The 26,371-nt window shown below is 43.1% G+C and overlaps 2 protein-coding genes and 1 long non-coding RNA gene across 4 annotated transcripts in view; all 3 read left to right on the top strand.

Annotated features, from left to right (window-relative positions):
• Positions 1-3,140, top strand: part of TMC7 (transmembrane channel like 7) — a 50,412-nt gene extending 47,272 nt beyond the window's left edge. For both annotated transcript variants that reach the window (XM_060123571.1, XM_060123572.1), the window contains 2 exons: positions 98-176; positions 1,032-3,140. In XM_060123571.1, the coding sequence (XP_059979554.1) occupies positions 98-176; positions 1,032-1,106 (154 nt within the window). In that variant the 3' untranslated portion in view covers positions 1,107-3,140. The remainder of the gene's footprint in view (positions 1-97; positions 177-1,031) is intronic.
• A 5,574-nt stretch (positions 3,141-8,714) lies between these two features.
• Positions 8,715-18,324, top strand: COQ7 (coenzyme Q7, hydroxylase). The gene is made up of 6 exons (XM_060124128.1): positions 8,715-8,851; positions 14,571-14,749; positions 15,905-16,019; positions 16,889-17,028; positions 17,671-17,739; positions 18,173-18,324. The coding sequence occupies exons 1-6, from the start codon at positions 8,779-8,781 to the stop codon at positions 18,248-18,250; spliced, it is 654 nt and encodes a 217-aa protein (XP_059980111.1). The 5' UTR covers positions 8,715-8,778; the 3' UTR covers positions 18,251-18,324.
• Positions 18,325-20,673: 2,349 nt separating this feature from the next.
• LOC132505023 (uncharacterized) lies at positions 20,674-25,419 on the top strand. Its single transcript, XR_009535213.1, has 2 exons — positions 20,674-23,342; positions 23,779-25,419. It is a non-coding gene; the product is annotated as an uncharacterized LOC132505023 (long non-coding RNA).
• The last annotated feature ends 952 nt before the right edge of the window (positions 25,420-26,371 follow it).

The raw sequence follows: 26,371 nt of genomic DNA, 5'->3' as shown, positions 1-26,371 counted from the left end.
CAAAAGTAAAACTGTTCCAGGCGAAGTGTGTCGGGTTGTTTTCCAGTGGCCTTCAGATGGTACAAACTCCCTAGTGACCTCTCGCCTTTTGTTGCAGTCTCGTCATGTTCTACTTCATCGCCCTAGCAGGAGCGCACAAGCGGGTGGTTGTCCAGCTCCGAGAGCAGCTGTCCCTGGTAAGGAAGCACCGGTCCCAGGGGCAAGGCTGGGACATTTACCCAGGACACTGAAAGGAATGGGGAGCTCTTCCCAGGGAGAGGGTGGGATTTCCCATCATCACTCCCCCAGAACCCTGCCTTCAGGCTCGGCCTCCTCCAGCCCCATTCATTCCCTGACTCATCCATTCCCTCAACATTTGTATCCTCATACTGTGCTGGGATACACAGGTGAAGAAGAGAGACAAGGCTGCTTAGTAGTTAAAGAAAAGAGATAAATTCCAATTGCGATAACTGGTATGACGATGATACAGAGAGGTAGTTAGAGTGGCGGGTGGACCGTCTGCTGCTGAGATGGTGGTCACGGAAGGCCTCTTTGGAGGCGGCGATGGTGGAGCTGAGACTCGAATGATGAGAGGAGCCAATTATGGGAGGTCTTGGGCATGAGAGTAACAGGCAGAGGGTGCATTGAGGAGTGAGCTGGGCACTGCTGGGCCCAGGGGGAAGGGCGGTGTGGCTGGAGGGTGCAGGATGATGGGGAGAGGCAAGGCGATGCTAGAGTCACAGCATAGCTGGGGTCACAGCATCACCTGAGGGCTCTGGTGGGAAGTTTGGGTTTAATTCTGAGTGTGATGGGAAGCCATTGGAGGTGGTAAGTAAAAGTCTGATGTTCATTTTTAAAGGAACATTTTTACAAGGCCGCTTTGTGGACGAGGGGCTGGGGAGGGAGGAAGAGTGAAAGAGGCAATTTGGAGGTCATTGCCATGGTCCAGTGGTTATTACCTACCAAGTCTGATAGGTAATTTCTTAGGTCGAAATAATGATATTTGTTTCCAAATATATTGAATGTGCTCTTGAACCCGTCTGTGTTTTTAGGAAAGTCGTGACAAGCGTTATCTAATCCAGAAACTCACAGAAGCCCAGAGGGATATGAGGAACCGGCTAGACTGACGGGGAGATGCTGCAGTGTGCGGTTTACAGGCTGGCCTGGTGACCTGCCAGCCTACACCATCTACCTGAGATTTTAGCAGAAATTTTTAAATATATTTTTCTGGAATTTGGGCCTTTCCTGCAAGTGGTTCCATACGTGCAGCTCCAGTGCCTGTGTTTACATAACCCAGCCCCTGTTTAATGCTTTAGGGACTTAGAAAAGTAGGTTTGCCTGAGGCCCAGCAGCTCGGGCTCAACCAAAACGCTGAAGCCATTGAAGGTTTTCAACCAAAATTGCGGAGAGACCATTTATAGTTTTACAAGCTTATTTGTATTGTCTTTTAAAGTTAACTGTAGAGGTCATCTATCCATGAGCCTGGGTTAGTTCTTTGGAGCCAGGTTCTGGGGGTTTAGGCTGAGAAGTGTTCCTTAAGAAGTAGTGACTCTCTAGGATGGTTCTGTAGACTTAGAATGGAGACTCGATTTTTCTGAAATGGAGAAACCCTTGAATTGTGATGTTTGGACCAGATGGTGGGAGCATGAAGAGGATGGTTATGTAATTTCAGCTACATGAGAATATGTAATATGAGAATAATATTCTAGGAGAGAAAAGGCCTTCCTGCTGTGCGAATGAGCAAGGCCCCGAGTGCCCTGGATTGAGCGCTATGAGGAGGGGAACAGCGGCAGGATGGCAGCCTGGATTTCGTAGCTTCCTGGGCATTTTGCCACTGCTTTGTTACTCAGGGCAAACTGCCTTTAAGGGCCTGGATAGCCACAAAACTTCCGTCCCTCTAGTCCTGGGTTTGGGGACTTGGCAGAGTGCCATCCATATGGAGAGGCAAAGTTTGTCTCTCAGTCTTCCAAAAGCCGTTTCCCTTCCTGCACTGAGGTCTCTCAATCACACTTCATGGTTCGGAGCCAGGCTGGAAAGGACCGTTGAGTCTTTGAGTGTTTCGGCATGTGGGTTGCAGCATCAGGCCAGCCTGTGCCGGTGTACCAAACTAGACTGAATGCTGGCGTCTTAAATGTACGTATTCATATTTGTAAGGGCTGTTGTTTCTCTTGTGCTTAAAATTTTTAATTTTATTTTACAAAACATGCAGAGTATCTCTTCAGATTTCCGTTACCATAAAAACCATCTGCGATAAATACCTCATCACTGAAACTGATATCTTTAAACCTTTTAATATAAGCCTAGATTGTGGTTTTTTTTTTTTTTTTAGATTATGGTTTAATGTAAGCAGTTTTCATTCTAATACCTTCAGAATCTTTTTCAAAGTACTGTAGTTTTGTAACGACCGTGTGTACCTTCCTTCTATGGTTTTCCTTCCTTTCACTGGCTCTAAACCTTTCCTGGGGGTAGCCTGGAATTTAAAGGTGGGTGCAGGTTTTAGAAAGCTGCTGCTGTGAAGTATATTTCCCCCCTCCCCCCATTACTCAAAAATGATTGACTCCTTGCTCTGAGAAGCAAAACAAGCTCACCATAGTTAACATACTTCTGTGTACTTGTCCCTTTGCCAAAGTTTTTTTTTCCTGCTCTTCTACAGGTAGTATTAACGCGGGATATTTTTATACCTATAAAACTGATGAGGTTTTCTTTTCTTATCTTGTTAAGGTTTATGAATTTTTAAGTCTAATAACTAGTATCATGGAATTTTGAGCAAACGGAAGTTCATTCCATCCTCACGTTTAAAAAATTCTAAATTGTTGGCATTTTTGCCTAGAGAATTTATATGTATAACATTCTTGCCTTCACCATGCTTCTGAAAACAGTCAAGTTTTCTGTGGTGTGTGTGTGTGTGTGTGTGTGTGTGTGTGTGTGTGTGTGTGTGAGATGGAAGCTCTGTTTTCTTTCCCTATTATTATACTGAAATATGCTAATATATTCATTTTAGTTAAATGCTGCTAATTTGCATACTTCTTACTTGAATGTTTTTATATATTTTGATAACTTTAATAACTGCAGATGACGTCTGTATAATTGTTAAAGTGCAGCTCTCGCTAACAAATGTGCATTACAACTACTGATTAAACTATGTCTTGAAGGTTTTAAAATGTGATTCTGTGTATTTGAATTCTTGGAGGCGTCTTGTTAGCAGTCAGGTGATCATGAAAGCTGTAACAGTTTGTAAAGTTGCTCTTTACCTTTTCCTAGAATCAGAAGAAAGAAGTGTTCAATTATAGAAAATCATCAAATGAGTACTTTTAAGACTTGCTTTTAAGCCAAGGAGGGATGTGTGTGTGTGTGTGTGTGTGTTTTAAACTTAAAAGACATAAAGTTATTTCAACACTCCCCATCCCACCTCCCAGAGGGAAACACTGCTAATAATGCTTATTTTATTCTCCCAGAAAATTATATATTCAAGCAGATATGTATCTGTAGTTGTATGTGTGATATTTATTTATTTATGAGCTTTTCCATTTTTTCTCCTTAATAACATCTTGAAGATCTTTATATGGAGAGTAGCTACTCATTCTTTTTAATGACTACATGGTATTCTTCCATTGTGTCAGTGTATACTTTCATAATCATTCACCAATACTGGATACTTAGTTTTCAGTCACTCCCTCCTCCCATCCCCCTGCCCCGGACCCCACACACACCTCATTACAAGTACTCGGAGCTGGAATTTTGAAAGTACATGCAAACATTTCTCTTTTCTCTGTTCTATCCCATTGGCTTCAGGTTCTTGTTCTTTATCAAGGTGGCCTTGCACTTTCTTGCAATCACAAAATATTCTAATTCCAGCAAAGAGAAGAATCCAGTTTGGCAAGTCTTTAGTTTGCATTAACTCTTAAGTTAGCAAAGTAAATTCTTGCAGCTACATATCTGATTGTAGATACCCACTTGAGTAAGTATTGGAGAAGAAAGGAATTAATTTCCTGGGATGGCACTGCAAGGTCTGATCCCTAGGAAGATAGAACTTCTGAATGTGTCTTCTTTATATAGGGTGTTGCTTTATTAGTAAATTCCATTTGGTGTATTGTCTTTCCAATGCATGGGATGTGCTGGGGACATAGAATGGCTTTGTACTTTGTGTAATTTTGTACAGGTGTCTTTACCACTGTGAGATAAAGATCCCTTATCTTTAAAATGGAAAAATAGGGCTTCCCTGGTGGCGCAGTGGTTGAGAGTCCGCCTGCCGATGCAGGGGACACGGGTTCGTGCCCCGGTCTGGGAAGATCCCACATGCTGCGGAGCGGCTGGGCCCGTGAGCCATGGCCGCTGAGCCTGCGCGTCTGGAGCCTGTGCTCCGCAACAGGAGAGGCCACAACAGTGAGAGGCCTGCGTACCGCAAAAAAAAAAAAAAAAAAGAAGGAAAAATAATATAGACATTCACTTCTATTTTTGAGGATTGAATTAGGGAATAATAAGCCTTTTCTTTATGAAATTTTGTATTCTCATTACAAAAATACTTGTTTATTATAGAAAATAAAGGGAACGTTGAAAGCTACAGAGAAAACAAAAGTAAAAATCATGTATGAGCAATATGTGTGGACATTCACTGTTAGTCTTGTCAAATTCCCTTTAAGGTAGAAAGAACAGAGTGAGGGAGGGAGGATGAAAAGAAGAGAAAGAAAAAAATTGGTATTCTCATTTCTTTTTCATAAGTGTTTTCTCATTTTATCCAAAGTTCTTTATAAGCATTTCAGTAGGTTACATAACATCATACAGATGGATCACAATTTTTTTAAAAGTTTTTGGCCGCACCCCACGGCATGTGGGATCTTAGTTCCCCGACCAGGGATCGAACCCACACCTCCGGCATTGGAAGGCAGAGTCTTACCACTGGGCCACTGGGGAAGTCCCCACTTTTTTTTTTTTTTTTTTTTTTGCGGTACGCGGGCCTGTCACTGTTGTGGCCTCTCCCGTTGCGGAGCACAGGCTCCGGACGCGCAGGATCAGCGGCCATGGCTCACGGGCCCAGCCGCTCCGCGGCATGTGGGATCTTCCCGGACCGGGGCACGAACCCGCGTCCCCTGCATTGGCAGGCGGACTCCCAACCACTGCGCCACCAGGGAAGCCCCCCACATTTTTTTTAACATTCCCTTGCTGCTTAACATTTTGTTTTCAAATGTCCCTGACAATAAATGAGACACACAAATCTTTGTCAATATATATATATTTTTTTCTTTTGAGACAGAGACCTGGAAATGGGATTACGGCCAAGATTTTAAGGCTTTTGAGAGCTAGATTTATACTCAGCAGCTTTACATGAGAATGTTACAACACCCTCACTTTCACCAACTATTTGGATTTAAAAAGGTATGTAATAGTCAATCATAATTTTAAATTATTTCAGTGTGTTAATTTGAAAACAATTAGCAACATTATTTTTACAATGGCAGTGTATCTTAAATATTTTATAGTAACGGGTAATTGAAACACAAAAGACCCTGAATAGCCAAAGCAATCTTTTTATTTATTTATTTATTTATGGCTGCGTTGGGCCTTCATTGCTGTGCGTGGGCTTTCTCTAGTTGTGGTGAGTGGCGGCTACTCTTTGCTGCAGTGCGCGGGCTTCTCATTGCGTTGGCTTCTCGTTGTGGAGCACAGGCTCTAGGCGTGTGGGCTTCAGTAGTTGCAGCGCGCGGGCTCAGTAGTTGTGGCTTGCAGGCTCTAGAGCGCAGGCTCAGTAGTTGTGGCGCATGGGCTTAGTTGCTCCGTGGCATGTGAGATCTTCCCAGATCAGGGCTTGAACCCGTGTCCCCTGCATTGGTAGGAGGATTCTTAACCACTGCGCCACCAGGGAAGCCCATAGCCAAAGAAATCTTGAGAAAGAAAAATGGAGTTGGAGGAATCAGGGTCCCTGACTTCAAACTATACTACAAAGCTACAGTAATCAAGACTGTATGGTGCTGGCACAAATACAGAAATATAGATCAATGGTACAGGATAGAAAGCCCAGAGATAAACCCACACACATATGGTCACCTAATTTATGACAAAGGAGGCAAGAACATACAATGGAGCAAAGATAGCCTCTTCAGTAAGTGGTGCTGGGAAAATAGGACAGCTACATGTAAAAGAATGAAATCAGAACACTCCCTAACACCATACACAAAAATAAACTCAAAATGGATTAAAGACCTAAATGTAAGACAGGACACTGTACAATTCTTAGAGGAAAACATAGGAAAAACACTCTTTGACATAAACCACAGCAAGATCTTTTTTGAACCACCTCCTCGAGTAATGAAAATAAAAATAAACAAATGGGACCTAATAAAACTTAAAAGCTTTTGCACAGCAAAGGAAACCATAAACAAGATGAAAAGACAACCCTCAGAATGGGAGAAAATATTTGCAAATGAAACAACGGACAAAGGATTAATCTCCAAAATATACAAACAGCTCATGGAGCTCAATATCAAAACAAACAATCCAATTAAAAAATGGGCGGAAGACCTAAAGAGACATTTCACCAAAAAAGACATACAGATGGCCAAAAGGCACATGAAAAGATGCTCAACATCACTAATCGTTAGAGAAATGCAAATCAAAACTACAATGAGGTATCACCTCACACCAGTCAGAATAGCCATTATCAAAAAATCTAGAAATAGGGCTTCCCTGGTGGCGCAGTGGTTAAGAATCCGCCTGCCAATGCAGGGGACACGGGTTCGAGCCCTGGTCCGGGAAGATCCCACATGCCGCAGGGCAACTGGGCCCATGAGCCACAACTACTGAGCCTGCGTGTCTGGAGCCTGTGCTCCGCAACGAGAGGCCGTGACAGTGAGAGGCCCGCACACCACGATGAAGAGTGGGCCCTGCTCGCCGCAACTAGAGAAAGCCCTCGCACAGAAACGAAGACCCAACACAGCCAAAAATAAATAAATAAAAATTTATGTTAAAAAAAATCTAGAAATAATAAATACTAGAGAGGGTGTGGTGAAAAGGGAACTTTCCTGCACTGTTGGTGGGGATGTACGTTGATACAACCACTATGGAGAACAGTATGGAGGTTCCTTAAAATACTAAAAATAGAACTACCATATGACCCAGCAATCCCACTATTGAGCATGTACCCTGAGAAAACCATAAATCCAAAAGAGACATGTACCACAATGTTCACTGTAGCACTATTTACAATAGCCAGGACATGGAAGTAATCTAAATGTCCATCAACAGATGAATGGATAAAGATGCGGCACATATATTACTCAGCCATAAAAAGAAACAAAATTGAGTTATTTGTAGTGAGGTAGATGGACCTAGAGTCTGTCATACAGAGTGAAGTAAGTTAGAAAGAAAAACAAATACTGTATACTAACGCATGTGTATGGAATTTAAAAAAAATGGTAGTGATGAACCTAGTGGCAGGGCAGGAATAAAGACACAGACATAGAGAATGGACTTGAGGACGGGGGGGAGGGCTGGGGGAGGGTGAAGCTGGGGTGAAGTGAGAGTAGCGTCGACACATATACACTTCCAAACGTAAGATAGCTAGTGGGAAGCAGCTGCATAGCACAGGGAGATCAGCTCAGTGATTTGCGACGACCTAGAGGGGTGGAATAGGGAGGGTGGGAGGGAGGGGATATGGGGATATATGTATGCATATGGCTGACTCACTTTGTTGTACAACAGAAATTAACACAGCATTGTGAAGCAATTATACTCCAATAAAGAGGTATATATATATATATATATATATATATGTGTGTGTGTGTATATTCCAAGGGTGTAAAGTAAAAAATGAAAGCCCCCTCTCACTATCCCAACCCCTTGAAGTTACCATTATTAAACGTTTTGCCGTACATCCTTTCAGGTATGCACCTTTGATTTTTTGCCCTCATATACATTACACATTCGAAAAATTATTTCTGTTCCATAGATTCCTAGAAGTAGGATTGTTGTATCAGTGGATATGCATTTTTTAAAGTGTCCAAATTTTTTTTTCTTAAGACTTTATTTTTTTTACAGCAGTATTAGGTTCACAGCAAAATTAAGGAAGGTACAGAGATTTCCCATATACCCCCTGCCTCCACACATGCACCGAATCCCCCACCAGAGTGATACATTTGTTACAATTGATGAGTCTACATTGTCAGATTGGATATAGACTTAAAAGTAAGAAATATGTTGCTAAACCTTCCCTTCCCAACCCTCCCCTTAAGAAACCAATTTGCGCCAATGTACGTTCTAACAGTAAAGTGGAAATAATAATAGCAATAATAAATGTTCTCCGTAGAAAAACTAAAAATAGAGAAAAGGAGTAGGAAGAAATTTAGTATGTCAACCCCAATACCTAGAGATAACACTAATGACCATGTGGTGAATTTCAGAATGTAATTTCTACTATTTTAAAGTGGTTACAAATAGAGAAAAATCTCCTATATTGGTAAAGCATAAAACACAATGGCTATGCCAGTAAACAATTCCTTCATGGTCCTCCTTCCCAGGAACTGAGTAGAGTAATCTTTACCCCGTCGGGATCTTTGAAAGAACAATTTAGCATTCTCATCTCCATGGCAACCCTTTACCCGGTCGGTCTGAGTGATTGATAGTGATCTCATCCAATAGAATCTTTTCATTTGACGTTTCCAACCAATCGAGTGGAAGCAGGTGGCCCAGGGCGTTTCCACCGAGGCAAGAGCGGGTCTTATCTGCCTTACGTCGGCCGTGCGTCATCAGTCTGCGACAAGAGCACGGTTGCTCTGTTCAAGAAGTGGTTCTGCTGTTGCCGTGGCAATGAGCTGCACCCGGGCGGCGGCGGCTTGCTGTTTGTGGCAGCTGCGCACGGGCGCCCCGAGGTCCCTCTCAGGTAAAGGGCGAGCATTACCGTGCCCCCGCCCCGTGCCGGCGAGCCAGGGAATCTTCTCCTGAGGCTTGGGTCGGAGAGGTCACGGGGAAGACGTTGACTACGTCACAGGGCTGCGACGGAGCGCGACTGAGCGGCTGGAAAAGCGGGGCTAGGCCAGTAGTACGCCGCGGGTCTGCTGGGCGGGAAGTGGGGTGCTTTTCCGCAGTAACCGTCTGGAGCGCCGGTTCCGGATCGGCGCATTGGGGATGACCTAATTGCGCACCTGTTACGTGACGTCACTGCAGGTGTGGTCGGCGTTCCGGACTGAGGACAGTTGGCGACCTTAAAAGTTTAGTGTCCCGGGGACGGGGGGGTGGGGTGGGGGGTGTCCTCCTCGTAGCCTTTGCTCAGGGCCTCGTAGGTAGTCCTACGACCAGCAGCGTCCGCTTGCCCCCGACACCTCCACCCCTCACCCCGGAGCTTGTTAGAAACGCGGATTCTCAGGTCCCTCCCCTGACCTACTGGATCGCTATGTCAGTATTTTAACAAGACCTTCGAATGATTCGTGTGCGTTTGCAAGTTTAAGAGGCACCAGGGTATTAGAAGGAGTATCAAATTGGGAGTAGGGAGACTTAGGCCTGGATCCTGGCTCCTCCTTTCCTCATTTCATCCGAGCTGCCTCAGAAAATTGTGAGGTCATTTTCTCAAAGTTAAATCATTCGTGTACCACCTTGACGACTTTTGCCTTATAGCAATACCACTTGTATTTTGATTACTAAAGGTTTTTTTTTTCCCTAAACCGTGTCCCATTTTAAATTAAGTAATTTCACGGAAACTAGATCCTTATGGTAAACAGAAAACCAGTATCGCCTGTCCCAAGAAAAGTAATCATAAAAAATAAATACGCTGAAAACAAGAAGTTATTGTGTTAGATACTGTTGCCTACCAAGGCTTGAACCCAAGATCATCTTTCTTTCTGGTAAGAAAGGGAGGTTAGCAAGTGTTAGGAAGACGTTTAAGATGTGTCAGCTGTAAACTGAGACCATCTTGATGAAGACAAAAAAATTGGAAGAGAATAACTCTTGCTGAAAAACATGGGTGTTATTTAATGCATGTTCATAGCCACTTAAGGTCTTCCTATAAACCACATGAAACCTCCTAGGTACCATCATAGGTATGTGTTTCACATTTTGGGAAAACATGAATATAAAATGATGCATTTGAGAGCTTCTAGCACTGGGCCTCAATTTTATATATTATTTCTCAGTTTTATTTTAAAGTGTGTGACAGTGCAGGCAAAACTCAGAGGACTGTTGAACATGATTTTTAATGCTCCTTAGTTGAGCCAATACCAGAATAAGAATCATTGTTTTTCATTTAAAGGGTTACTTTGCTTCCTGTATCTCATTTTACCTTCATGATAACTCATTAAGAAAGGTTTTATTATTGCGTGTTTTCCCTTAAAAAGGAAATAACCTGATCATTCCCAATTTTATATGTAAGAAATGGCAATTCTGAATTGTCTATGGTCTGTGTTAGAGACAGGATATGTATTTTCTGGCTCTAGCTCTGTGCCCCATCTGTGATCCATACTGTAGAAATATGTTGCTAAATCTTCCCTTCCCAACCCTTCCCTTAAGAAACCAATTTGCACCAATGTACATTCTCACTAACAGTAAAGTGGAAATAATAATAGCAATAATGTTCTCTGTAGAAAAACTAAAAATAGAGAAAAGGAGTAGGAAGAAATTTAGTATGTCAACCCCAATACCTAGAGATAACACTAATGACCATGTGGTGAATTTCAGAATGTAATTTCTACTATTTTAAAGTGGTTACAAATAGAGAAAAATCTCCTATATTGGTAAAGGAGATTTTTAGAAATAATGTTTTGCCAATCTGTGATCCATACTGTACATTTTTTTTCCTTTTCCATTATGGTTTATTACAGGATATTGAATATAGTTCCTTGTGCTATGTAGTAGGACCTTGTTGTTTATTTTATATATAGTAGTTTGTATCTGCTACTCCCAAACTCCTAATTTATCCCGCCCCCACCCCCTTTCCCCTTTGGTCACCATAAGTTTGTTTTCTATGTCTGTGAGTCTGTTTCTTAAGTTCATTTGTCAATTTCTTAATAATTTCACATTTTAGATTCCACATATAAGTGATATCATATGGTATTTGTCTTTCTCTGTCTTACATCACTTAGTATGATAATCTCTAGGTCCATCCATGTTGCTACAGATGGCATTATTTCAGTCTTTTATGGCTGAAGAGTATTCCATTGTGTGTGTGTGTGCGTGTGTGTGTATAGGTAGATAGACCACATCTTCTTTATCCATTCATCTGTCGATGGGCATTTAGGTTGCTTCCATGTCTTGGCTATTGTAAACAGTGCTGCTGTGAACATTGGGGTGCATGTATCTTTTCGAATTAGAGTTTTGTTCACATATATGCCCAGGAGTGGGATTGCTGGATCATATGGCAACTCTGTTTTTAGTTTTTTGAGGAACCTCCATATTGTTCTCCATAGTGGCCGCACCAGTTTACATTCCCACCAACAGTGTAAGAGGGTTCCCTTTTCTCCACACCCTCTCCAGCATTTGTTATTTGTAGACTTTTTTTTTTTTTTTTTTTTGTGGTACGCGGGCCTCTCACTGTTGTGGCCTCTTCTGTTGCGGAGCACAGGCTCCGGACGCACAGGCTCAGCAGCCATGGCTCACAGGCCCAGCCGCTCCACGGCATGTGGGATCTTCCCGGACCGGGGCACGAACCCGTGTCCCCCGCATCGGCAGGCGGACTCTCAACCACTGTGCCACCAGGGAAGCCCATTTGTAGACTTTTTAATGGCCATTCTGACGGGTGTAAGGTGGTACCTCATTGTAGTTTTGATTTGCATTTTTCTAATTAGCAATGTTGAGCACCTTTTCATGTGTCTGTTGGCCATCTGTTTGTCTTCTTTGGAGAAATGTCTGTTTAAGTCTTCCGCCCATTTTTTGATTGGGTTGTTTGTTTTTTTGTTACTGAGCTGTATGAACTGTTTGTGTATTTTGAAAATTAAGCCCCTGTGGGTTGCATCGTTTGCAAATATTTTCTCCCAGTCCGTAGGTTGTCTTTTCATTTTGTTTATGGTTTCCTTTGCTGTGCAAAAGCTTATAAGTTTGATTAGGTCCCATTGTTTATTTTTGCTTTTATTTCTGTTGCCTTGGGAGACTGACCTAAGAAAACATTGGTGTGATTTATGTCTGAGAATGTTTTGCCTATGTTCTCTTCTAGGAGTTTTATGGTGTCATGTCTTAATATGTAAGTTTTTAAGCCAGTTTGAGTTGGTTTTTGTGTATGGTGTAAGGGTGTGTTCTAAATGCATTGATTTACATTTGGCTGTCCAGCTTTCCCAACACCACTTCCTGAAGAGACTGTCTTTTCTCCATTGTATATTAATTGGCAAAGATTAATTGGCCATAGGTGTGTGGGTTTATTTCTGGGCTCTCTATTCTATTCCATTGATCCATATGTCTGTTTTTGTGCCAGTACCACACTGTTTTGATTACTGTAGCCTTGTAATATTGTCTGAAGTCTGGGAGGGTTATGCCACCAGCTTTGTCCTTTTTCCTCAGGATTGCTTTGGCAATTCTGGGTCGTTTATGGTTCCATATAAATTTTAGGATTATTCGTTCTAGTTCTATGAAAATGGCCGTGGGTAATTTGATAGGGATCACATTAAGTCTGTAGATTGTTCTGGGTAGTTTGGCCATTTAAATAATATTAATTTTTCCAATCCAGGAGTATCCATCCCATACTTTTTAAAGAGACCTTGCAGAGATTATGAAAAGATAGAAATAGCAAATATTACAATACCCCACCCTCCACACATACTCCCAAAAAGCATTTATTAGGTGCCTGAATCTGGAAGAGTGTTGCAGTGCTAGGGAAAATTCAAGTATGTTTTTAATAGAAATATAATTCTACCCATCAGAAGTCAGATGTGCGTTTGAACTCACCCTCATCCTATGCACTCAGCCCCTTGCTATTTCTCAGTAAGTGGTTTCTTAAAAATGAGTATTGAGGGATTTCCCAATGGTCCAATGGTTAGGACTTGGCGCTTTCACTGCCGAGGGCCTGGGTTCAATCCCTGGTCGGGGAACTAAGATCCCGCAAGCCATGGGGAGCGGCCAAAAAAAAGAGTATTGAGTTGTCTTTAAAGTTCTTTCCCATTAACACGTTTCTGGATGGGAGTAACAAAATAAAAGAACAAGGAAACAAGATTACTTTAAAAAATAGAGTCATCTCATCGTTTTCAATTTTAATTGGGCCCCATCTTTCTGTAAGGAGGCCAGACCGATGGAAGCACCAGTCATTGGACTTGGAGGCAAAAACTTGAGACAGGTTACCTTGACTTTGTCAAATGTCTCAAATTATTCTCCACATAAATACATGGCCACGGACCACAGTGACCCACTGTCTGATGGCACAGATCTGAGTGGTACCATACACCTGGCAGAACTTGGACTCCATCCAGTTTCTTGAGTCAAGTATGCTCGGTGAGATGGAGCAGGTTATATGTGGAAGACTGGATCACAGCTGGGTCACCATGCTTCGGACCCCTAATATCCACTGCTCCTTTGTTTAGTCATTTAAAATTCCCTGCCTGAAAAGTTCAAATGCAGAACCCCCTCATATTTCATCAGGCCTACCCCATCACTGTGTCCAAAGCACTCAAGCCTTTTTTAATGGAAAAACAAACAAACAAACTATAGATGTATCCAAAATGAAACTTTCTGCACATTGTGTGGGTGTTCAAGTTAGCCTAAATGAAAAGAAGTATCTATTAAACACACAGTAGTCATACATAATAGCCTTGAAACACATCTCAAGATGATATCAATACAGGTCAAAGTTCACATTCCAAACTAAATGGTCTCTCTGAGCCTCTATTTCCATATCTTCAAAATGAGTTGATAACACCTTATACATCTAAACATGTTACAAAACTCTTCTCTTAGGGGAGAGAACTTTGGGAATGCCCTAATGTAAGCCTCAGAGATTACAGTCAAGGTGTTACTGTTTGGAGATTTTTTTAAAAGACAAAATCTAATCTATCCTGAAGAATTTATATTTTGAAAGCAGGAAGAGTTCAGTTGAATTAAGTACCATAATGAGATGAAACCTAAGCTCTAAGGCTAAATTCTCAAAGTCAGATGCCCACGGGTGCAGATATTTTTAGGAGAAATTAAATCTACAGTTCGTAACCTTGGCTGCAGAGAGGATTTGTGCACAGAACTTTTCAAAAACATCTGTGTCCCCTCCCAGAGATCAACTGGGGAGGAGCATCCGTGCTTTTGAGAGCTCCCTCGGGGTTCTGTGCAGCCAGGGTTGGGAACAGAGCAAGCTGGCACGAGTGGGTGGACTGGAGAACCGTGCCCGTCTAGAGGCAGCTACCACGTTAACTGCCTGGTGAGAAGACAGGATCAGTATTTCTAGATCATCATACACTTAGATTGAAGCCAGAGTCCAGATCTTTAGTTAAAATCTTCTATGTTTTAAATATTGGTAACTAATTTACTTCAAAAAACAAAACAAAAACCATTGCAGGTTAAACAGAATACACCCGTGGGCGTACCCCACCTATGGGGAGCTTATTTGTGACCTTTGCTCTAAGGTGCCTCTTTCTTCTGTCTATGAAGGACACAACTCAGTTTTACCCGAGAGTAATGGAGAATAAACACTTGCGTTGCAGCTTATGGAAGAAGAAGCAGTGTCAGATTTTGCAGTTCGGGAGTGACCTTAGACAATATCAGTCGGGCAGCTGTGGATCGAATAATCCGGGTGGATCATGCAGGTGAATATGGAGCGAACCGCATCTACGCAGGGCAGATGGCCATCCTGGGTCGGACGAGCGTCGGGCCGGTCATTCAGGTGGGCGCCTCTTTATCTGAGTAATGAATCGCATTGGGTCATGCCTTCTCAAGGGAGATACTGTTGTCCCCAGGCAAGCAAGAATTGGTTGTGCGGGTGGGGATGGAGGAGTAAAAAGCATATTATTATTTTTTTATCAAGCACATACATTTCGTACATAAACACGTACAGTATATCTGTAGTATTAAAATGTCTTGGTGGGGGGCGGTGCGGGCGATAAAAAAGGGCTGAGAGGCAGCGTTAAGTAAAAGCGCCAGTTGTGAGACGTTGTGGTCCCTCCGTAGTGGAGGCCAGTGGAGAGATTTCATATTGAGAGGCAGGCGGTCGGGCCTGGGCTTTATAGTCACACAGACTATAAAGGTTCACATTCCAGCTCTCTCCCGGTGTGACCTGGGGGAAGTCACATGACCTCTCCATTTCCATATCTGCAAAATGAGCTGTTAACACCTCATTAGGTTTTGGTGAAGAATAAATGAGCTGGTGTAGAGCGGCTAATACCATGCCTGGCATGTAATAGACACTTAGCACATGTTAAATTGCCTGCTCTGAGCCCTTGGGCAAGTTACTTAACCTCTCTGTGCCTCACTTTCTTCGTCTGTAAAATGAGGATAATAACAGTTTGTCCTTCACAAAGGAGTTATGCCGATTAAGTTAATTACGTATGTAAAGCTATTTGACAGTACTTGGCTATAGGACATACTCTTAAGTGTTAGCTCTTATAATCATTCTCCCTTTTTTCTTTGATGTAAATGATACATTTCTGGCTCTCTGAAAGGAACTTATATAAAACGTAATATTCTGCCCTTCTGATTTTGAGATGGGCTGCACATCTCATTTCTTCCGGGTGCGCACGCTTGTCCTTGAATAGGCGCGTCGTGGGTCGGAGGAGCTTCTTCTGGCACCATGGTTCGGGGTCCGCTTCTCTGGAATTAAGACTACAGATGCTTCTTTTGGTTTGCTGTCACTCTCTTCTCCGTAGCCTGATGTTTAGGGTTTTTCTTCGACGATTCAAGGGGAATGGGAGAAATAGCAGTTCTCATCATTTTGCCCGTTTTGCTTCCTTTACCGCACAAGGACAGGGCATTAGTTTCCTTGGTATATAGCAGGTGGTCTCTGTGGAATGCTTGCATGTCTTTGTTTTTATGTTTCTTACAGAAAATGTGGGATCAAGAAAAGGACCACTTGAAAAAGTTCAATGAGTTGATGGTTGCATTCAGGGTGCGGCCAACCATTCTGATGCCCTTTTGGAATGTGCTGGGCTTTGCACTGGGTATGTGTCTGTCCAGAAGAGCCTGTGTGAGCTTAGGGATCTGGGGTGATTGAATCATTAAATAACCACTTCTACAATTCTTGCTGTGTCCTCTTACAACCTTTTAATTTACTTAATATTTTTCTGAAGTTAAATTGACTTTTTTTTGCTTACATTTATTTAAGATAGAATCTTAAAATCAGAACTTTTATAAATAGAAGGTACAGTGAAAATAAATACAACAGAGAGGAAAAAAGCTAGAGCAATTCAGTTGTAGCCAGATGGTGTTCCCCGATGAAGGTTCTAAACCTGAGATCTGCTCACTCTTAAAAAGGGAGAGTCAGGGAATTCCCTGGTGGTCCAGTGGTTAGGACTCGGCGCTTTCACTGCCTGGGTTCAATCCCTGGTCGGGGAACTAAGATCCCGCAAGCCACGAGGCACGGCCAAAAAAAGAAGGGTGGCGGGGGGAATCAGTGGTATAGAGGAACCCAAAACACACTCACCCTCAGTGAAGACTCACTCCTGCCATAATCGGAAGGTTAGAAAAAGCACTGAAAAAAGAACATTCTTACTGTGTGATTCAGGGTTTAACACTGTGATCTGGTACCACCTAAAACCGTGGTTTTCAAGGGGGGCAAGTTGCTCCTGAGGATGCTTGGCAACATCTAAAGACATTTTTGGTTGTCACAACTGGGGATGCCACTGGCACTTAGTGGGTAAAGGCCAAGGGTGCTGCTAAACAGCCCACAGTGTTCAGGACATTCCCCCGCAACAAGGAATTATCCAGCCCGAGAGTCCAGGGTGCCAAGGTGACAAACCCTGACCTCAGCTGATCTCCCTCCCCAGTGGTATCAGCCCCATCCTTTGCCTTCTGGGTCTGACAATTCCAGGTGCGGGAACTGCCCTGCTTGGGAAGGAGGGCGCAATGGCCTGCACAGTTGCTGTGGAAGAGTCCATAGCACACCACTACAACAACCAGATCAGGATGCTGATGGAGAAGGAGCCTGAAAAGTATGAAGAGCTTCTTCAGGTATTTGACTGGCTCTGGAAGGGGCTGCTGTGGGGGAAGGGCAGATATGCAGTTTGGTAAGAGGAACAAAATAGAGTGTTAGGGAATTGCAATGCCTCAGAAACCTAGGGCAGCACCTCATTTTAAAAGCAAGCAAACTGAGGCAGCTGAAGCCGTATGCCCTGTCACGTGCTTGGGCAGAGCTGGGACTGAAACCCGTGTTTCCTGAGCCCAGACCTGTATTCTCTCTGCTTCCGGATCATTGATAGATTCTGAGCAAATGCCATGAGTACAAACCCTTCAGATTAAATAAATAAATATCCTCAGAAATTTTCTACAGCAAATAAGGGAACTGTTCAATTTTTTTTTGAAGCTAAGTCAGTGGCCAACCACCTGTTTCTGTAGATAAAGTTTTGTTGGAACACAGCTGCACCCTTCTGTCTACATGTCCATGGCTGCTGTCCCCTCTACGATGGAAGAGTTGAGTTGTTGTGACAGGGACCTTACAGCCCCAAAAGCTTGAAGTACTGACTCTGGCCCTTTGTAGGAAAAGTTTGCCTACCTGTGTCTTAGATGATAATATGAGGCTTTAGTCTCCAAAATAAGTCAGAACAGCAGGGAGCTGGTAGGCTGACTTGCTTCCATTTCTTTTTCCTTAATCAGGTGATAAGGAAATTTCGGGATGAAGAGCTTGAGCACCATGACATAGGCCTCGAACACGACGCAGAACTGGTGGGGAACCCCTTTTACTGTTTGCTTGTGGTGACCTTATTTGGAAGGATGAGGGATGGGAAGGTTTCTGTTCCCAGAAAGATACAAAGTGGCTGTCAGACAAAGAGAACCAATACATTGCCTGACAGAAAGCCAGCAAATGCCTTTCTCCCAACTGGGAGTCTTATTTCTTGCTTCTCTTCCTTATCCTTTTACCCAGCACTTTCTCCCTCTTGGGTGAGAAACCAGTTGGGTCAAACGTTTTGGATGCAGCAGAGGCATTCCAGTCTTTTGAATAGGTTTTTTTTTCCCCCCAATTAAAATAAATTGTTTCTTAGATCTTATTACTTATACAGAGAAGTCCCAACCCTGCCATGCCAGGCCTGTACCTTACAACTGAAGGTGAACATAGAGCAGGTTTCTTTGGGTTGCTTATTGTTGTTGTTTTTAACAGGCTCCAGCGTACGCTGTTCTGAAGAGCGTTATCCAGGCTGGATGCAGCGTGGCAATTTATTTATCAGAAAGACTGTAAAGTATGTCCACTTTTCCTTGTGTATAAACGATGATAGTAATTTAACAAGTGACAATAGCAGAAAAGGAAACGTACAGTTATTGTTCTGTGAATTTGTTAATAAACTGCGAGAGGTTTTTTTGTTAATAAAATTCTCCAGTGTTGATTTTTTTTTTTTTTTTTTTTTTTTTGCGGTATGCGGGCTTCTCACCGTTGTGGCCTTTCCCGTTGCGGAGCACAGGCTCCAAACGCACAGGCCCAGCGGCCATGGCTCACGGGCCCAGCCGCTCCGCAGCATGTGGGATCTTCCCGGACTGGGGCACGAACCCGTGTCCCCTGCATTGGCAGGCGGACTCTCAACCACTGCGCCACCAGGGAAGCCCCTCCAGTGTTGATTTTTCTCTGTGCTGCTTTATGGCCATACGGCTGACAGTTCACCAGGTGCATTCAGATTATAGCAAAATAAGCTGGTCCTTGTTTGGTCTGTAGTTAATTTTTTCATAAGAATGAATGAATCATTAAGAAAGTAACAGAAATCTTCAAGAGAAAAAAAAAGAGTTTACTGGTAACACAAAGTAATTTAAAACACAATGATGTTTAAGATTGACCAAGCAAGACTGTAAGCGGAAGACTGACTGACATTGTTTTTGTTTTGTTTTGTTTTTAACATCTTTATTGGGGTATAATTGCTTTACAATGGTGTGTTAGTTTCTGCTTTATAACAAAGTGAATCAGTTATACATATACACATGTTCCTATATCTCTTCCCCGCCCCGTGTCTCCCTCCCTTCCACCCTCCCCATCCCACCCCTCCAGGCGGTCACAAAGCACCAAGCCGATATCCCTGTGCCATGCGGCTGCTTCCCACTAGCTATCTACCTTATGTTTGTTAGTGTATATATGTCCATGACTCTCTCTCGCCCTGTCACAGCTCACCCTTCCCCCTCCCCATATCCTCAAGTCCGTTCTCCAGTAGGTCTGTGTCTTTATTCCTGTCTTACCCCTAGGTTCTTCATGAAATTTTTTTTTCTTAAATTCCATATATATGTGTTAGCATACGGTATTTGTCTTTTTCTTTCTGACTTACTTCACTCTGTATGACAGACTCTAGGTCTATCCACCTCATTACAAATAGCTCAATTTCGTTTCTTTTTATGGCTGAGTAATATTCCATTGTATATATGTGCCACATCTTTATCCATTCATCTGATGATGGGCACTTAGGTTGTTTCCATCTCCGGGCTATTGTAAATAGAGCTGCAATGAACATTTTGGTACATGACTCTTTTTGAATTTTGGTTTTCTCAGGGTATATGCCCAGTAGTGGGATTGCTGGGTCATATGGTAGTTCTATTTGTAGTTTTTTAAGGAACCTCCATACTGTTCTCCATAGTGGCTGAACCAATTCACATTCCCACCAGCAGTGCAAGAGTGTTCCCTTTTCTCCACACCCTCTCCAGCATTTATTGTTTCTAGATTTTTTGATGATGGCCATTCTGACTGGTGTGAGATGATATCTCATTGTAGTTTTGATTTGCATTTCTCTAATGATTAATGATGTTGAGCATTCTTTCATGTGTTTGTTGGCAGTCTGTATATCTTCTTTGGAGAATTGTCTATTTAGGTCTTCTGCCCATTTTTGGATTGGGTTGTTTGTTTTTTTGTTATTGAGCTGCATGAGCTGCTTGTAAATTTTGGAGATTAATCCTTTGTCGACTGACATTGTTTTTATTGTGAATTGTGGGTTTAGAGCAGGTTACTTCCATCAGAGAATATACTAAATTGTGGATTATTTGTGAAGTTGAATTATAATCATTTCCTTTAGGTCTGTTCCCAAAAGAATGGGCCAAAACGGACTATAATTTTCATACTTTGTTGAAATCTTCTATGATTTTCAAATTGTTAAATTTATGAAAAAACCCTAGATCGGTGGTATTCTTTTCTCTGGCTGCACATTAGAATGTCCTGAAGAGCATTTTAGAATTTTTCAGGTTGTGAAGAAAAAATTCTGACTGAATTAGGGTGGGGCCCAGGATCAGAATGGTTTCGAAAGCTCCCAGGCGATTCTGGGGTGGGTCAGGGCTGGGGATCCCTGGACTAGATTGTCAGCTTCTCGTGGAGAAGAATCACGTCACTGGGTCTTTGCCTCCCACCCAGCGCCCTGTGTTTAATCAGTACCTCGTGATGGGCCGACTCGCCGCAGTGGGCCCTGTTTTGAAGGACTGTGACACCAGGATAGTGTGGACTAGTCCTCTACAACCTCTTTTTTCCTAAACAGAACATGAATTTAATCTTATGGGATCAAGTGAATCAATATTCTGATAATAATTAAACATGGGAGGGAAGCGCTGAAGACAAATGAATTCTCAACTCTTGTGCTAGGTTACAAACAGATGTCTGTAGTATAGTTAGTGTAGTTGGTTAACAACTGAAAAGCCAAGTTTCCTACTCAGTTATTGCCTGTATCTCCATTATTTTATAAATGTGCATTTTATGTCTTTCCTGTAAAGACTATGAGTTTATTGAGGGCTAAACATCTTTTCCGGTTCCTGGTACATAGTTGGTACCCATTTAAAGGGAGGGAGGGACAAAACGTACATAAGTAGCTACCAAACTGGTAGGAAAATGGCCTCCATGGCTGTTCCTCTTCTCCTCTGGATCTCAGTGCCAGAGTTTCCCAGAGTGTGGTCCCTGGCTCTGTTCTGTCCATCATCTTTTTCTTGGTATCTCATCCTGCCTGTGGCTGACTCCTTCACAGTTGTACCTCCAGTCCAGGTTTCTCATTTTCAAATATCCATCTGCCTACAAGATCCCTCCACTTGGAAGTCGAGAGAATCCCAAGCTCCACACACCCCAAGCTGAGCTCCCTGCCTCCGCTCCCCCAGTCCTGCTTCCCCAGGGGCCTCCCCATCACAGGGAATGGCAACTCCATCCTTCTGGTCCTCAGGCCAAAAGCTCTACAGTCAGCTTTGACACCTGCCTCTATTACAGTCCCATCAACCAGGACATTCGTCAGGTTCTACCACATCCTCTTCACTGTCTCAACTGCTGCCACTCAGGTCCCTCCCACCCCATCTCTTACCTAGATTATTTTAGAAGCACTCTAACTGTTCTTCTTACCCTTGTCCTCCCACAATCCATTCTCAACCCAGCAGCCGGAATGACCCTTTGAACCGTAAGTCAGATCACAATACTGCTCAGCTTAGAACCTCCCAGTGGCTTTCCCCAGTTACCACAGAATAAAAGTCACAGTCCCTAAAATGGTTTACAAGACCTACGTGATCTGGCCTTCTCTGACCAGTTCCCCTTCCTCAATCTGCTCTGGTCATGCCGGCCCCCTTCCTATTCCTTGAAATGCCAAGGCATGCTTCGGCCTTGTGGCCTTTGCAGTGGCTGTTCCCTCTGCCTGGAATCCTTTCCCCCAGATATCTGCATGGTCAAATCCCTCACTAACTCCTAATATTTTGTTCAAATGTCACTTTTGAAAGGACCCCTTTTTCAAAATTGCAGACCGCACCCCGCCACATGCCTCATCCCCCTTGCTCTGCTCTGCTCTGCACTTTTCCCCCACAGCACTTACTGCCTTCTAGCATATTATGTAATGTACTTGCTATGTTTTTTTGTCTGTTTCTCCCCACAAGAATGTAAGCTCTGTAGGGCAGAAATCTCTGTTTTAATCACTGACACATAATGGGCACTCAATAACTAGTTGTTGATGGGATTGAATGAAGAAATTGCTCTCCCTTACTAGAAGTCATTTTTAGATAACTAGTAATTCAGAACTACTCCTGTGTGCATGTCAGCAAAATTCAGTGGAGATTTATTGAGAAGATGCTGAGCTGGGCCCCTGGCCCCCTGGTCTGTACAAATTGTTTTGCTGTAAAACAGAATCTTTCAGCTGGGTGGTGGGGCTGGGGGTTGGGGGGAAATGCTACCAGGAAACCAAAGGAAGGCCATTCTCTACGTTTCCTGCTGATGATTTCAAAATTAGAGGCTGGAGTTTTGCATGTGAATCCACATGCAAAAGAATGAATTTAGAGCTGTACTTCACAGCATATAGAAAAATTAACTCAAAATGGACCACTAAATCTCTAAAGCTCTTAGACGAAAACATAAGGGTAAATCTTTGTGACCTTGGATTAGGCAACAGTTCTCTAGATATGACATCAAAAGCACAGGCAATGAAAGAAAAAAATAAAGTGGACTTCATCAAAATAAAAACTTTTGTTTTTGGAAGAACACTATCATGAAAGTGAGAAGACCACCAACAGAACAGGAGAGGACATTTGCAAATCATATATCTGATAAGGGATTTGTATCTAGAATATATAAAGAACTCTTACAACTCAACAATAAGACAGATAGTCTAATTAAAAATAGGCAAATGGACATGTCTCCAAAGAAGATACACAAATGGCCAATAAGCATTTGAAAAACATGCTCAACATCGTTACAGAAAACCACAATGAGATACCACTTTACACCCACTAGGATGGCTACAGTCAAAAAGATGGAAAGAAACAAGTGTCGGTGAGGACGTGGGGAAATTGGAGCTCTCATACACTGCTGATGGGAATGTAAAATGGTGCAGCCCCTTTGGAAAATAGTCCAGCATTTCCTCAGTTAGTTACACATAGAATTACCATGGTACAGTTAACTCCTCTCCTAGGTATAAACTCAAAAGAAATGAAAATGTGTTCAAATAGGTAGTGGTACATGAATTTTCACAGTAACATTGTTCATAATAGCCAGAAAGTAGAAACAACCCAAATGTCCATTAGCTGATGAATCAATAAACTAAATGTGATATATTCATACGATGGAATATTCATCCATAAGAAGGAAGGAAGTACTGATACATGCTGTAACATTGAGTATATGCTGAGTATATCAGCATGTACTGATACATGCTGTAACACTGAGGAATATTATTCATCCATAAGAAGGAAGGGAGTACTGTTACATGCTGTAACATTGAGGAACTTTAAAAACATGATGTTTGGTTACAGAGTTTCAGTATGGAAGGTGAAAATAGTTCTGGAGATGGATGGTGGCCATAGTTATGCAACAATGTGAATGTGCTTAATGCCACTGAACTCTACACATGAAAATGGTAAGACAGTAAATGTTATGTATATTTTACAGTAATAATTTTTTAAAAACATGCTTAGTGAAGGGAGCTGGACACAAAAGGCCATATATTGTATGAGTCCATTTATATGAAATGTCCAGAACAGGCAAATCCAGAGACAGAAAATAAACTAGTGGTGGCCTAGGACTTCAAGAGATGGGGGGAATGGGGAGGAACTGCTAATGGATTTCGGGTTTCTTTTTGGGGTGATGAATGTTCTAGAATTAGATGGTGGTGATGGACCTGTGAATATACTAAAAACCACTGGAACGTAGGCTTTTAAATGGTGAATTTTATGGTATGAATGGTATGAATGATAGCAATAAAAAAAAAATACAGGATTTGTAGTTTCATGCTATATTTGAAAGGAAATTCAGTCCAGGCTGTTGAATGGGGAAACAATTTCTTTAACGTACAGCCTTCAAGCCAGCAGAGCATGTGGAAGCCTTGATCTTCTGAGGTGCTGGGGCTGTTTCTTGCCTTCCTGTATCAAAGCTCATTTTGTAAGTATTGCAGTCAGGAGTCTTAGTCCTGTGAAGGGACTTTGTTCAACCCTTATTAAAAGCCCAGATTTGCTGCTGTGTGCTTGGCATCCCCTTCAGAATTGATGTCTGATGTTTTATGCTTCTGAAATCTTCTAGAACAAGGCCAGAGAGATTTTCTGAATCCCTCTTTGATTGTTTTTAATTCCATTACAGCTTGTCCTCGTGTATTAACAAGGTAATCTTGTCTTTCTCTTACTTTACTGCTCTGATCTTTCAGAGGAAATGTGATTTTAAAATGGGACACCATCCAAAGATCATGCCAGGATGACAAAGGATATTATTCATGCAAGCAGTGCAATTCCAAAGATGTGATCTGAGCTATAGTTCTTTGCATGTTTTTGATTCCCTTTCTACTCAGAAGTGGTCCACAGGGCTTCCCTGGTGGCGCCGTGGTTAAGAATCCACCTGCCGGGCTTCCCTGGTGGCGCAGTGGTTGGGAGTCCGCCTGCCGATGCAGGGGACGCGGGTTCGTGCCCCAGTCCGGGAGGATCCCGCATGCCACGGAGCGGCTGGGCCTGTGGGCCATGGCCGCTGGGCCTGCGCGTCCGGAGCCTGTGCTCCACAACGGGAGAGGCCACAGCGGTGAGAGGCCCGCGTACCGAAAAAAAAAAAAAAAATCCACCTGCCAATGCAGGGGACACGGGTTCGAGCCCTGGTCCAGGAAGATCCCACATGCCGCAGAGCAGCGAAGCCCGTGCACCACAGCTACTGAGCCTGCGCTCTAGAGCCCAGGAGCCACAACTACTGAGTCCACGTGCCACAACTACTGAAGCCCACGCGCCTAGAGCCCATGCTCTGCAACAAGAGAAGCCACTGCAATGAGAAGCCCGTGCACCGCAACGAAGAGCAGCCCCGACTCGCCGCAACTAGAGAAAGCCCACGCACAGCAACGAAGGCCCAACGCAGCCAAAATTAAATTAAATTAAATTAAAACATAGAAGTGGCCCACAGACCAATAGCAGTGGTATCACCTGGGAGCATGTTAGAAATGCAGAATTTGGGGCTTCTCCCCAAACCTACCTAATCAGAATCTGCATTTTAACAAGATGTGGTGGTTTTAAAGTATGTCCACACGTTCCTTGATATTCCTCTGTTTGGTGGAGCCTAATTCCCCTTATCTTGAGTGTGGGCTGTCCTTAGTGACTTGTTTATAACAAACCATGAGGCAGAGATGGTGGAGTGCGACCTCCAAGGCAGCTAAGTCATAAAAGACCTCTCTCTAGGATCTCTCCTCCTTGGGGAAGCCAGAGTTGCCATGTGGTGAGAACACTCAAGCAGTTAATCTGTGGAGAGGGTCACATGGCCAAGAACTGAGGCCCCCTGCCAACAATCATGTTGCACAACATCTCTGAAGTGAATCCTCAGCCTTGGTCAAGACTTCAGATGACATAACTGCAGCCAGCAGCCAGCCTGCAACCTTATGAAGACCCAGAGCCAGACCCACCCAGCTGAGTCACTGCTGAGCTCCTGACTCTCAGCAACTATGTTAGATGATAAATGTGCGTTGTTTTCAACTGCTGGGTTTTGAGGTGAATTGTTATACAGAAATAACCAATACACAACACTTCCAGGTGATTTGGAAGCACATTACAGTTTGAGAAGCACCGAACTAGACCATGAACTCCAGGAAGGTAGAGACCACTTAGGCATTTCCTTATCTTTAGGGCTTGGTAGAGTGCCTGACACTCAGTGAATTTTTGTTGGGCTAAATACAAGGTTAAATTGCCCTGTATTTTTAAAAATTAAAACTGTTTTTGTAATAAATAGTGGATGTATGCACATGGTGAAATATTCCAAGAGTTAAAGGGTATTTACAGTGGCAAGCATATCTCCCTGTTTGTTGATTACCAGGAAACTGAGACCACTTGCCTTACCTTGTGATTAACTATTTGCAATCTGCCACATTCCCTTTCCCCCTCACTTCCAAAAGTAACACTTGCCTCAAAAACAATATAGACTAAAACAAAACAAAACAAAACCCAAAAACCAACAATATAAACTGCCTGTACATTAAAAAGAAAAAGAAAAAAAAAGCACCCCTTTCAAACTTATTCCCTAAAAGTAACCACTATTAATAGTCACTGTGTTCATTTCCAGACTCAAAAAGTCTATCCATACGTATACAGTTTTGGGTTTGTACTGTTCCCCAAACGGAGTAATACTGGGCATCTTGCCTTGACACGTGCGTTTTCCACTTCGTGACCGATATTGGCCAACTTTTCAAGTCAGCCCCTGCGATCCACCTCGCCCCACCGGCTGGCTGCTGCCTTGCCTCAGGGCCACCTCCGTCACGCGGCCCTGCGCCAGCGCTACCCACAGGCCCACCTGCACTGCCCTACAGCTACACCCGGCGGCTCCCACACCGCCCCACCCAGCGCAGCTCTCCCGACCCCCGCGCCGCACAGGAGGAAACGCTAGGTGCTGGAGAGCTAGAACTTAACCACGAAGCCCCTCCGCCTCTTACGT

Source organism: Lagenorhynchus albirostris, chromosome 15 (genome assembly GCF_949774975.1).
Source record: "Lagenorhynchus albirostris chromosome 15, mLagAlb1.1, whole genome shotgun sequence".
NCBI classification, from domain to species: Eukaryota; Metazoa; Chordata; class Mammalia; order Artiodactyla; family Delphinidae; genus Lagenorhynchus; species Lagenorhynchus albirostris.
This window is presented reverse-complemented; position numbering and strand designations above follow the sequence as displayed.